The 13,246-nt window shown below is 45.7% G+C and overlaps 1 protein-coding gene across 1 annotated transcript; it reads right to left on the bottom strand.

Moving 5' to 3' along the window:
- Nucleotides 1–243: 243 nt before the first annotated feature.
- ldhd (lactate dehydrogenase D) lies at nucleotides 244–13,166 on the bottom strand. The gene is made up of 11 exons (XM_056281196.1): nucleotides 13,025–13,166; nucleotides 12,552–12,664; nucleotides 12,119–12,260; nucleotides 11,128–11,269; nucleotides 8,176–8,335; nucleotides 7,893–8,092; nucleotides 6,894–7,022; nucleotides 6,527–6,654; nucleotides 5,209–5,299; nucleotides 3,291–3,402; nucleotides 244–838 (listed from the first exon to the last, which is right to left on the bottom strand). The coding sequence occupies exons 1-11, from the start codon at nucleotides 13,115–13,117 to the stop codon at nucleotides 673–675; spliced, it is 1,476 nt and encodes a 491-aa protein (XP_056137171.1). The 5' UTR covers nucleotides 13,118–13,166; the 3' UTR covers nucleotides 244–672.
- Between the last annotated feature and the right edge of the window lie 80 nt (nucleotides 13,167–13,246).

Below are 13,246 nucleotides of genomic sequence, written 5' to 3'. Positions count from 1 at the left end.
GGGCGGTGCTGTCGCGAGGTTCCCCTGTGGTTCCCAGTGAACCAACCGGCTACTCTAACCCTGCTAGAGAATTAAGGCAATGTGAACCACTGATACAATACACACGGCATCTCTCTCAAAACCCCAATGCTATGTGACTAACGAGAGTGCATGAGGTTACTTACAAACACATAAAGTGATCTGACAGAAAGACTGCAGGAATTAGAAGAAAAACATAAACATATAAGAATCAAACTTCCTGTGTATACTTCCACAACTTCAGGAGAGATTGATTTATTTTCTACAAATACCAGCTCAAAAATAAATTAACAATAACGGAAAAAATTGTAGTCATTAATTCATCTCTTAATATTATATGAGATAGGATAAACAACTATTATCGTTGCTTCCCAATTTCGGCACACGGACTCAAAGCAATAGATGAAAGTGCAGCGTGCTTTTTCCACCTTACAGCATATCCTCAAATCATGTTCTGGTTCAAAAGTTCCAGAACGCTCCGCACAAAATCCTATTTCTTTTTTTTTTACCAATTCGTGGTATCTGTTTCAATTCATGAGTTAGCCTCCTATCAAGCCACAAGCCCTGAGCAGAGCACAGATGAATGAGGGCCTGGCCCGGTCATCATCCCGAATGTGCTAAGAGCAAAATGTATCCCTGGTTCCTGAGGAGGTTTTACAGAACTTTCCCAGGATTCATCAGGTTCTTAGGGTCGAGAGAGTCCTTTAGCCTCTGCATGACTTCAATACTCGTGGGACCCATCTCCTCACGAAGCAGTGCCTTCTTCCCCAAGCCGACTCCATGCTCGCCTGTACATGTGCCGTCCATGGCCAAGGCTCGCCTGTGGGTGAAAGCAAAGTCGTGAGTTATCACACTGTTTTATTGTGTTTTAACAACTTGGCTTCCATTCCACCTTCTGGCACGCCCCTCCTTGTATGTAGCTTTAAAAGGCTACCGTTATCGTACTTTGTCGGCAGCCATGCCAACATGTACCCTGGCTCTGCCAAATGATGAAAGCTAAGCAGGCGTGCGCTTGGCTAGTGCTTGGATGGGAGACCTCCCGGGAAAATGAGTCGCTGCCGGAAGTGGTGTTGGTGGGCCAGTGGGGAGCAGTCTTCCCTCTAGTCCTAATAAAAACAACAAATATCAAAATCCCAATGCCCCCCCCCCCCAGTTCAGTGACGCGCACACTGTGCTGTAGGAGGCGCCGTCCTTCGGATGAGACATTAAACTGAGGTCCTGACTCACTGTGGTCATTAAAGATCCCATAGCACTTATCATAAAGAGTAGGGGGTCCCCCGGTGTCCTCTCAAAATTCCCAACCTGGCTTTCTTCATCTGGCCACCTAAACATTCCCCCATGTAATTGGCTCAATGATTCCTCCCTCTCAGGCTAATGTGTGGTGAGTGTTGTGGTGCAAAATGGCTGCCGTGCATCACCCAGGTGGTGCTGCACACTGGTGATGGTTGAAGTGAAGTCAATGTGAGGCACTCTAGGTATCTAGAAAAGCGCTATATAAATGTAATTATTATTATTACTACTACTCCTTCTTCTCAGTATGACTACACTACAACAAAGCTACAAATTTAAGCTGGATTACTATCTGATGATTATCTTTCAGTAGTTATATTTGGCCTTCCTCACTTCTTTTTTTTTTTTTTTTTGCACATGCTTTGGAAATAAAACCTAGCAAAATAGCAAAGGATGGAGACTTTCAAATATATTTTTCAAATATGACTCAATTCTCCCCAACACAATTTTTGGAAAAGTAAAAAAAAGGTACCGAGGGACAAAATGAGGGCGCGGACACAGCAGTGTTGGTATCGGGAAGCAGAGTAACGCCAGGCTTACCTGCTAACATCTATTTCGGCATCTCTGATATATTCTCTGCATCATTGCAGCTTATCACCTCTTATTTCGCCTGTATGAGTCAGTCCTTGCGTATGTATCTGAAGATTGTTGTGTCGTAGTGTTGTTATTCTATGTTAAGTACACTGAGAGAGCCACGAAACCAGAGTCAAATTCCATGTGTGTGCAAACCCACGTGGCCAATAAACATGAATCTGATTCTGATGTAAGGTATCATCACCTGAGCCTTTTCATGGATACCGTTTTCATGGGAACAACAATATCTAAACACCTGGAATTTGTGATGGCAATAAAAAGGGAGCAGGGACATTTGAGAGCGAGGTGATAAAAGGAAATGTAATTTGTCTGGACAGGTATGAACACAATAGCTGTAGGATGAAAGAAAATGGGGGGGGGGGTAAAAGTGTGAGAAAGGAAATGACAGATGAGAACGAGAAAAAGTAGGTGCAGGGATGCTGTGAGGCCTGTCTGCATCGCTGGGTTCAGGGCAGAAGATTTACGAGACTGTCAAAACAAAACTGCCCCTGAAAGTTGCTAAAATGATTATGTGTGAAGCTCAAGAGCATCCCTGGAAAAAAGAGAGAGTGTTAACGAAAGCTGTCAGGCTCAGTTTTAGTCCAGTCGCAGCTTTGGAGTAAAAATTCCTTAAAACTGATGAAACTGATTTAATGATGTGAATGGATCTTTATACTAAAACGCCTTGTTGGCTAGAGCTTGTGCATCATGCAGTGTTATGCTACCTGACGACACCAGATCAGTCCGACAGTAAGATTCTGAGTCTTAACCTCCCGCCCCAAGCTGAAAATGGCTCAAAATATTAGTAACCACAAAAAAAAAACAACAAGAGAATATTCAGAAAAACCAAGCAAGAAGAACCCATGAGAGCAAGTCGGTCTCTTTTTTTTGGGGGGGGGGGGGCGGGGGTTCCCCCCTTTTCTCTCCCCAATTGTACTTGGCCAATTACCCCACTCTTCCGAGTCATCCCGGTCGCTGCTCCACCCCCTCTGCCGATCCAGGGAGGGCTGCAGACTACCACATGTGGAGTCGCCAGCCGCTTCTTTTCACCTGACAGTGAGGAGTTTCACCGGGGGGACGTAGCGCATCGGAGTATCACGCTATTCCCCCCAATTCCCCCTCCCCCCCTGAACAGGCGCTCCGACCGATCAAAAGGGGGTGCTAGTGGGGCAACCAGGACACATACCCACATCTGCCTTCCCACCTGAAGACACCCTGTGTCTGTAGGGACGCCTGACCAAGCCGGAGGGAATGCGGGGATTCGAACCAGCGATGCCCGTGTTGGTAGGCAACGGAATAGACCGCCACACCACCCAGACGCCCCAGCCAGTCAGTCTCTTACCCCGGAGATGGTCGATGGCAAAGCAAGGAGGATAATAGAAGAAAACAAAGTCAGAGGTGGGGTCTACCTGGCTAGTCTCTCAGTGAAGAGATGGACTCTCTGGACTTCATCCGGGTCATTGGGGTCCAACACCATGAGACAGTGGAAGTTACCATCGCCCACATGACCTGCTATGGGACCTGGGGCAGAGATGGACTACAATCATCACAACAAACAAAACAGAAAACACATTTTTAAATATTCATCTATAAAATGGACTATGTTTTGCTAATAAAAAAAAAGTCATTAGTTGAGAGTTTATTTTGCAGAGGACAGCCATGTGTTTGAGCGGTCTATCAAAATCCACATTTCAGGATCTCTACTTAGCCAGACACCAAAAATAAATAAAAAATCCTGTCTGCCAAAAGATGTTAGTTGATGAGTTTATCATACAAATTGCTGCCCTGCGTTTGACTTAGACATGTACGATAAATGAGCAGTTGAGTACGAGTTGAGCATAGTAAGGGTCATTAATTCTAACAGCAACTAATGCTTGAGCAAGCTAGAGGCAAAAGATTTGTTTCTGCCAGGATAACGACTGTTGTGCAACTGAGCAAGTCAACACAAAGTGCACTCCTGAAATGGGTAAATACAAATATCAGTGTCATGGGAGAGGGTTTAGGACTGCCTTCTTTCACTTCATAGCACTGACACACAAAAAAATGCCCATTAATTGACTAGTGCTGTCGAAGCTAAACAAGAGATTTCCCCCAAAAGTCTTGGAAGGTTGATTAATTTGAAATTGAGGTCAAAAATAAGGAGGTTGACTTTAATCAACCGGCACAAGCTGGTGGGTTATTCTCCTAATATTGTACTGTATGGCTGTGTAATTCATTTTCTGCCTCCATCTCCACACACACACACACACACACACACACACACACACACACACACACACACATATACGCACACACACAAACTACTTAATTCCGGGGGGTGTCCGGGTGGCGTAGTGGTCTATTCCATTGCCTACCAACACAGGGATCACCGGTTTGAATCCCTGTGCTACCTCAGGCTTGGTTGGGCGTCCCTACAGACACGGGTGGGAAGCCGGATGTGAGTATGTGTCCTGGTCTCTGCATTAGCGCCTCCTCTGGTTTGTCGGAGCGCCTGTTCGGGGGGGAGGGGGAACTGGGGGAGGGTAGCGTGCTACGTCCCCCTGGCGAAACACCTCACTGTCAGGTGAAAAGAAGCAGCTGGCGACTCCACATGTATGGGAGGAGGCATGTGGTAGTCTGCAGCCCTCCCCGGATCGGCAGAGGGGGTGGAGCAGCGACTGGGATGGCCTGGAAGAGCAGGGTAATTGGCCGGGTACAATTGGGGGAGGGGGGGGGCTATTTAATTCCCATTCCTAGAAACGTATCACCATTTAGACCACAGCAATATTGGTGGGTGAAGCTAACTGACGATCGTTGACTCTGTTTAACTTTCTAACATCTATGATTGTAACGGTAATTGCATTAGTTTTTGACCACTACAATTCCAAGTGAAAAAGAGTCACAGCTGCTTTTGTGCCCTGATCTTCCTCACTGGCAAAAAACACAAAATTATGGTTAAACTTGGGTTTAAAGAAATTGATGTTGTGGCATCTGCTGGTAAAGGTCTTCTATGAGCTTGGTCTACCAAGCCTTTGCTTCAAGCTTGCCACTCCCTGCTTTGTTCCTCTGCATTTGGCTGCTATGATGAAGACGTAAGAAGACGTAAAACACAATGCTCTGCATCACTGTTACCGGAAAGGCTCTTCCCCAAAGCAACCATTAAAATGGGGAAACTGCCCAAAGTGTTCATGATTTGGACGCTCATGGATTAGCTATTGCCTTTAATATACCAGCTAGAAAGTATTAAAATAGAAATTTGATTGCGAGTAAATCTTCAGGATTGTAACTTTAAGGCACCATCGTTAATGAGCAAATAAAACCAAGTTAAATTCTCTTGAGTATCCTCACCTGTGAGTCTGTTTTGAATCAGGTCTTCCTTAGTCTCCACTATCATCTGAGGCAGAAGAGAGAGAGGAACACACACGTCCGTGGAGTAGGCCTGAAAGAGACAACAAAACCGACATACATTTGCCTCAGAATGGTTTAGTGGTGCACAAAGATACCAGGTACACCTATCAACCGTAATAATTAACTATGGTTTTGCTCATCAGTAAAAATAAGTATGTATCTAGAAATGAGATGCTACTAATCTCAAGTAGAGTCAAGCAGCTTTGTAAGCAAGGCTTTAACGGTGTTAGATTTTCCAAACAGCAGTCAAGAGGAAACATAATAATGTGGTCTGAAATAATATCACTCGACGGAAATAGTTACACAATTCTTCTAATGTGGATTAGGCCAAAAAAAAACAGCAGAGTCTCTACCTGACCCAACTGAACTGAATGGTGTCCAGACACTCAACAAAGCCTGAGGGACAGTGGGAAATTTTTTTTAGAAAGTTCTCCCCCTTTTTCTCCCCAATTGTACTTGGCCAATTATCCCAACTCTTCCGAGTTGTCCCGGTCGCTGCTCCACCCCCTTCTGCCGATCCGGGGAGGGCTGCAGACTACCACATGCCTCCTCTGATACATGTGGAGTCGCCAGCCGCTTCTTTTCACCTGACAGTAAGGAGTTTCAGCAGGGGGACGTAGCGCGTGGGGGGATCACAGTATTCCCCCCAGTTCCCCCTCCCCCCTGAACAAGCGCCCCAAATGACCAGAGGAGGCGTTAGTGAATATGTCGCACCTCCATTAACGATCACGTGTTTTTGAATTTTTGAATGTTGCACCGCTCCCTTCCTTATTGGACGTTGTGCACGTGATGTGCATGACGAGGCAGTAAACGGTATGTCCTTTTCCTGGGTAGCTTTATTGACAGCTGATGACTGCTGGCATGAAACAGGTATTTACTTGACTAATTGGATTATATATATATATATATATATATATATATATATATAAAATCCAGTGAGTCAAGAAAAAAAATGTTGCTCCGCACTTTCCCTACTGTTGAGTGTTTCTTTTAACAAAGTTTGATATATATATATATATATATATATATATATATATACACACTATATACATGTTAATGAAAGCTACGACAATTAAAATCTCAAAGAAAAAAAATCAGGTCTAAAAAAACGGATTTAATACTTGAACTCATATGCGCCTTAAACTAAACAGGGCCAAATCCAACACCAAAAGCAAAATTACTTCCCCCTTTCTTGCCATTAAGTGGTATACATATCCTTCTCAGATATTTTTGAAAATCGTTGAACAGACTCTCTCACCTTGCAGCCAGGTCTGAGCGCCAAAGCGGCGTACCAGGCATCATGACGGGCCTTCCATAATTTGCCACGCGTTTCTGCATCCCTGGCCCACTGGAAATCTGAACCACTATTAGTCTGAGTGATCTCCTCTACAGAAAAACACATGCACACACCAGCACAAACACACACTGCATCAATGCCATGAGACCGATCTCAAAACACTCGACTTGAAATGCTGCACGGATATGGCAGTTAGACGATCTCGTTTCTTATTCCATTAAAATTTCATTTTACCCAGGGGTTTCAGTTCACAGCAATCCTACCTAACATCAGTTCTACTATGTTGCTCCGACTTCCGCTCACGTTGTCCACGTGCAAAGACACACACCTGTTGTGCGGACCTGTTCCTCGAGACCCTTCTCCGTGCCGTGGAACTCCAGGAAAAGAGTAGGGGCCACAGGGTAGGACAGAGAGTTGAATCTGTTGCACGCATCGATCATCACATCATCCAAGAATTCTGGGTAGAAATATACACATGCACATGCATAGACATATAGGTGCACATACATGGAAATGCATGCGAGCACACACACAAACAAAGCGTGGAGAACATACAGTCAAGCCCCCATCAGACAAAGCCACACAGCGTATTTTTTTCTTACCTCTGACAAACAGAACTACTATAAATGTGCATTGCAATTTGTTCTTTCTACAAAGGGCATTAATCCTTACCGAGCTTCCCCTCTTCTGTTCCAAACTATTCTTTAGACCTTTCCCTAAACCAGTCAGATTTTCTAAGCCTATCGGATTCTTTTTTTTGTTGTTGATTTTTCCCTGTTTTTCTCCCCAATTGTTTCCGGCCAATTACCCCAGTCCTCTGAGCCGTCCCGGTTGCTGCTCCACCTCCTCTGCCGATCCGGAGAGGGGCTGCAGACTACCACATGCCTCCTCCGATACACGTGGCGTCACCAGCCATTTCTTTTCACCTGACAGTGAGGCGTTTCACCAGGGGGATGCAGCACGTGGGAGGATCACGCTATTCCCCCCGGTCCCCCCAACCCTCTGAACAGGTGCCCTGTCCGACCAGAAGAGGTACTAGTGCAGCGACCAGGACACATACCCACATCCGGCTCCCCACCCGCAGACACGGCCAATTGTGTCACGCCCAACCAAGCCGGAGGTAACACAGTGATTCGAACCGCCGATCCCCGTGTTGGTAGGCAATGGAATAGACCGCCACGCTACCCGGACCCCCCCCTACGCCTCTCAAATTCTGCCTCAAGAGGGATTGACAACACTGCTCGACTGGTGAAAACAAACCCTCTACTCACACTCAAATCTGTAATGACTCATTTCCATAATGCGTCTCCTTCCTTCCTCTACTGACCGATGCGAGCGATGGGCACCCCGGCCTGCAGGACCTGGACGGTGCTATCCACAGCAGCCTGGACAGAGGGGAAGGAACAGACGGCAGACACCATGGCTTCTGGGATGCCGTAGAGACGCAGCGTTGTCTTGGTGATGATCCCCAGCGTCCCCTCTGACCCGACGAACAGATTAGTCAGGTTGTAGCCCGCAGATGTCTTTCTGAAAGGGAAAATAAGGAGGAAAGATGTGAACACAAAACAAATCTGGTCTCGGTTGGGAATTCCCCCGAGGTCCCTGGTTACCTGGGGCGTCGGCCCTTCCCGGCCGTGTGAATGATATCTCCGTTGGCCAGCACCACCTCGAGGTTCATAACGTTCTCCCGCATGGTTCCATACCGCACGGCGTTGGTGCCAGATGCGCTGGTGGCAGCCATACCACATAGAGATGCATCTGCTCCAGGGTCTGAAGACAGCAATGGATGTGATTTGTTTACTAAGAAGTGGAGGACATTTATTCACATCCTTCACGTTTACCGTCCCTATATAAATCAAAACAGACCTCATCAGTATCTTTGACATACACATTTTTCATATGTAAGAGTGTTGCACCGCATAAGCCATTGCAGAGGGGGTGATAAATGACTTGCCTTGGCTTCTGCTTATGATGTAACTTCCACTTCAGCAGACTAACAGCTTCACGTACCAATTTACTGCCTGGAGCCCATACGTATGAAATCACATAAAGCTTTGTAAACCCAGTAGCATGGGCAACATTTATCATTACGTAATCTCTGTTTTCCCTGACCAACAGGGGAAATTAAAAGATAAAATATGCAGGACTGGTGTCACCTGCATGATGGAAACATCTCCTCTAGTCTTGAATCTCGATTCAAGACCTGACGAGATTATCTCTGCCATAGGTCTGACGTTAAACTCAAGTTCACGAGAGGTTAAGCGTTCTGAAATATGGGGCATCCGGACAGCATGGCGGTCTGTTCTGTTGCCTACCAACACGGGGATGGCCAGATCGAATCCCCGTGTTACCCCCAGCTTGGTCAGGCATCCCTACAGACACAATTGGCCATGTCCGCAGGTGGGAAGCCGGATGTGGGTACGCATCCTGGTCGCACTAGCGCCTCCTCTAGTCATTCAGGGAGCTTATTCGGGGGCGGGGGGACTGGGGGGAATAGTGTGATCCTCCCATGCGCTACGTCCCCCTGGCGAAACTCCTCACTGCCAGGTGAAAAGATGCGGCTGGCGACTCCACATGTATCGGAGGAGGCATGTGGTAGTCTGCAGCCCTCCCTGGATCAGCAGAAGGGGTGGCGCAGCGATTGGAACGGCCCGGAAGAGTGGGGAATTTGGACGGGTACAATTGGGGAGAAAAAAAACCACAAAAAAAAAAAAAAAAGGAGCTCTGAAGTATGACATTTAAAATCCTTACTTGTGCTTTCTGTCAGCTCAGAGACACTTTTAATTTGGCCAGGAAAATAAACAGATGCACTGGCTTGGGTGAAAGTGAATTAAATGATAAACTATTTTCTCCAGATTGCTGAATGGAAAAAAAATGGTTTTGTTTACAATCTGGTACACAGCTTTGTAGGCGTCTTCATCTCAGCATCAAAAATCAGTTTACCATTGAAGATGACGTCTATGCCCCTGACTGTTGCCTTCAAATGACATTACAAGGTTGTTTTTGCCTTTTTAAAATCACATTTATGGCATAATAGAGTCTGAATGGTGCCATTTATGAGTGACAAGACTATCTCAATTTGTGGATTTCAGGACAGATATAGCTACATAATGCTGGAGACCATTTGTTTAGATGGGAGGAAATAATTGGAACAAAAATGATTAGACATATATTCATTCCTCTGGAGCCCCAAAAACTATTGTCTGCTGACGATTTTCTCATTTGAAAAGGACCAATTGCAAAGGTGTGACAAGACTTTGTTATTGAAGGGGGTACTGACCAAGCCTTTTGCTGAGTATTCTAGTTACAGAGCTGTGAGAGCTAACAGGAAGACTAGGCTTGGAGCTCGGAGGAGCTCACAGTGCCTTGTGTTTGGACATAAAACAGTCTATTGTTCCCACAACACTAGGCCTGAAACCAGATTGAGACCTTGCAGAGCCTTCAGCAAGATCTTAGTCTAAAGATGGGGAAAAAATGGAAGCCACTACCAACAGCACCGCAAATGCAATTCTAATGGACGTCCATGTCGATGCGCTGCCTTACCAACTGAAAGACCATGGTGCAGACATTTTGTGTCATGACTACAGGGCTTTTGGGCCATCATATGGATGAATGATGGGTAAAATGAAATTGCGAGAGTGTGAGCCGTCTCAAGAAAGATGTCAGATTCTGCCTTAAGTATATTGTCAGATTATAACTGGCTTTTAAATATGTTAACAAATTTGCGCTCCATGCTAATAAATAAGTAGACCTATTTTCCCCATAATCACTTATGATTCCTCCCAGGGCATCGTTTGCGCTATTGACATTATGTAAATGGGAATCAAAGTCTAAAACAATTGACCGTCCACCAAAGCCAAAAACTATCCATTTCAAGCCAATTTTACAGCTAAATTCAGACATTTAGCCATACAATTTGTTGAAATGGATAGTTTTTGGCTTTGATGGACCCAAATTTTGATAAGTGGTTTTGGATAATGGATGGATGGAATTCAGATATTAGATCATTTAAACGTGCATACTGGATGTGAAGTCATTTTGTTTTCATTATTATTTCCCCCTAGTGGCCATTGTCATTTTGATGCCGAGCCCTTCGGAGAATAGTTTCTACCCTACTTTGCTTAATAGGAGTCTTACATTCAAAAGGCCAGAATTTATTTACTTTCATACAAATAGACCAGGTTGTTAACTTCTGTTCTTTTTTAGCTATCAAGGGCCCAAGCACAGGATATAAACTGTATAGACAAATCTCAGAGTAACACAAATACCGATTTCAAAAACACCAGAAATGGAGTAGGGGAATGAGTCTCTCTGAGTATGTTCCTTGTTACATATGTAGAGCTAAGTAGCGACCGTACAATGCCACACCCTTACACTATGAAATTCATAAAACGCTTTGTTTAATTGAAGTTGGAACACTGAATGGAACTATTAACCCTGGCAACGCTGGTTGTGTGCTACTTATTGGGCAACACAGGAAACAGAACACCCCAACAACCCTGGTAGTGTTAGTGCACTGCACCAAACGCACTGCACCCAGAAAACAACAGTTTTTGACTGACCGACAGGAAACCACAGGCCAGTGTCACGGAGATAGGAGTTCAGGGCCTTGCGTGTCACACCAGGCTCCACCGTCACATCAAAATCCTCCTGGTGGAGATCCAGCACCTGATCCATGTTCCTCAAACTGAAACACACCCCACCCTGGAACAAGAGATACGGACATACATACATACATACATACATACATACATACATACATACATACATACATACATACATACATACATACATACATACATACATACATACATACATATACATACACAAAAGCAAACAGTCACATCATATCTGTGTTTACTCGTTTAGTAGATGCTTTCATTCAAAGTGACTTACAAGAGAGTCAACAGTTGGCAGATATGTTTGGGTACTATCACCGGACATCTTAGAGCATTTCAGAGTAATCATACATGCGTAGATGAGAATACACGTCATGTCAAGAACATTTACCACATGAAAGTGTGCCTCAGATCATCAGAAGGGAATGATAGGAGAACCAGGTTACAAAGTAGAAGGACAATGACAGATATAAAATCACAGACATATCGTCACCAAGACTGTATACCATGTCAAGTGCAGGTAATGGAAGGACACAATAGTAGACACCGGTAATACTGGCGTCTACATAAGTAAGGGCACAGTTGCAACAGCAAATACCAATAACAGTAATTGTGATTTGTATAAGCTGGAGAGTGTCAATAACTGGTTTAAGAGTCTAGACACATAGATGACCAAATAAGCACACATTGTTGCTGTTGTTGTTATTGCGTCATATGAACATGGCACGCTCCCTCATTAATAGTACCTGATCCTTTTTCTAAGTACACATCAGTATTGAATGCATGACGAGTGTCGCTGTAGAAACTCAAAAGACAGACATTTAGCAAGATGTTACATATATGTGCAGACACACATATGCAAACACACACACACACACACACACACACACACACACACACACACACACACACACACACACCTCTTCTCCCTTACCTTTAAGGCACCAACTCCTCCTTCCAGGCCTGTTCCAGTGCCAAAGGGTATTACGGGAAGGTGATGTTGTTGGCAGATCTTGGCCAGGGCGCTGACCTGCTCCACAGAACGAGGAAACACCACCACATCTGGCGGACGACATCTGGACAAGAAGCACACAATCAGACTAGGTGTCGTGTTGATTTTTGCATGCACGTCTGTTGCAAAGGGAAGTGTAAAAGGGAGAGAGTCACAACACAGGGTCACGACACAGATGACGGATAAGTATGCGTTTATGTCAAAGAGAGAGGGACACACGCCGAAAGGAAATGAGCGAGAGGGGGTGGGGGAAAAAAAATTGGCACTGGCACAATATCCTCATCTGACTGGGTGTCCAGACTTTTATCATATGAGAGACTACATCAGTTTGTGAGCGAGAGCAAAGACACCTTACCTGTGCACAGACTCATCTTTGCCATGTTGTTCTCTGACAGACTCCCCCAACGAGACACCATCCTCACCACACACAGACCTGAATGCGGAGACCACCCTCTCCAGACTACCACTCTGTACAGGAATACACACACACACACACACACACACACACACACACACACACACACACACACACACACACACACACACACACACACACACACACAGCAGGAGACCAGCCACAACAGAGTATAGACAAGAGACAGAAAGGTAAACAGGGAGAAAACGAGAGAGACATATAGAATAGAAAGGTGCATTACAATGTACGTTGCATCGCAGGGTGCCTGCAGTTAGAGTTTGCATGCACAACCCATGCATACGTTTCCCTTCGCTTCAGGGCTGCACCGAACTGGCTGCCACCCCAGGTCACGCCGGCGCCATGCCCAACGGGTACGTCTGAAAACCGGCGGAGACGGCGCAGCGCATACTCACTTGCGCAGCGTGCCCTCGGTGAACACTGCGGCACCGCGTGAGGCGAGAGACGCGCGGGACCAGCCGCCGCGCAGGTTTCACCACAGACAACATGGTGCCAAGTCGCAACGGATTTACCTGACGCGCCGCGTGATTCCGTAAGATCGCCCTCCACTTCCGGCACGGACGGTCAAACGGAACAGCGGAGCGGAAGGAGAGCGCGCCTCCTTCTTATCGGAGGGC

The sequence above is a fragment of the Lampris incognitus genome, chromosome 6 (assembly GCF_029633865.1).
Source record: "Lampris incognitus isolate fLamInc1 chromosome 6, fLamInc1.hap2, whole genome shotgun sequence".
NCBI classification, from domain to species: Eukaryota; Metazoa; Chordata; class Actinopteri; order Lampriformes; family Lampridae; genus Lampris; species Lampris incognitus.
This window is presented reverse-complemented; position numbering and strand designations above follow the sequence as displayed.

Excerpts from the sequence above, each read along its gene's own strand:
- ldhd (XM_056281196.1), bottom strand. The coding sequence starts at position 13,117 with ATGTTGTCTGTGGTGAAACCTGCGCGGCGGCTGGTCCCGCGCGTCTCT. Across the intron at positions 8,336-11,127 it reads TGGCCTGTGGTTTCCTGTCG|ACCCTGGAGCAGATGCATCT; the intron begins GTCAGTCAAAAA and ends TGCTGTCTTCAG. Across the intron at positions 3,403-5,208 it reads GATTCAAAACAGACTCACAG|GTCCCATAGCAGGTCATGTG; the intron begins GTGAGGATACTC and ends TCTCTGCCCCAG.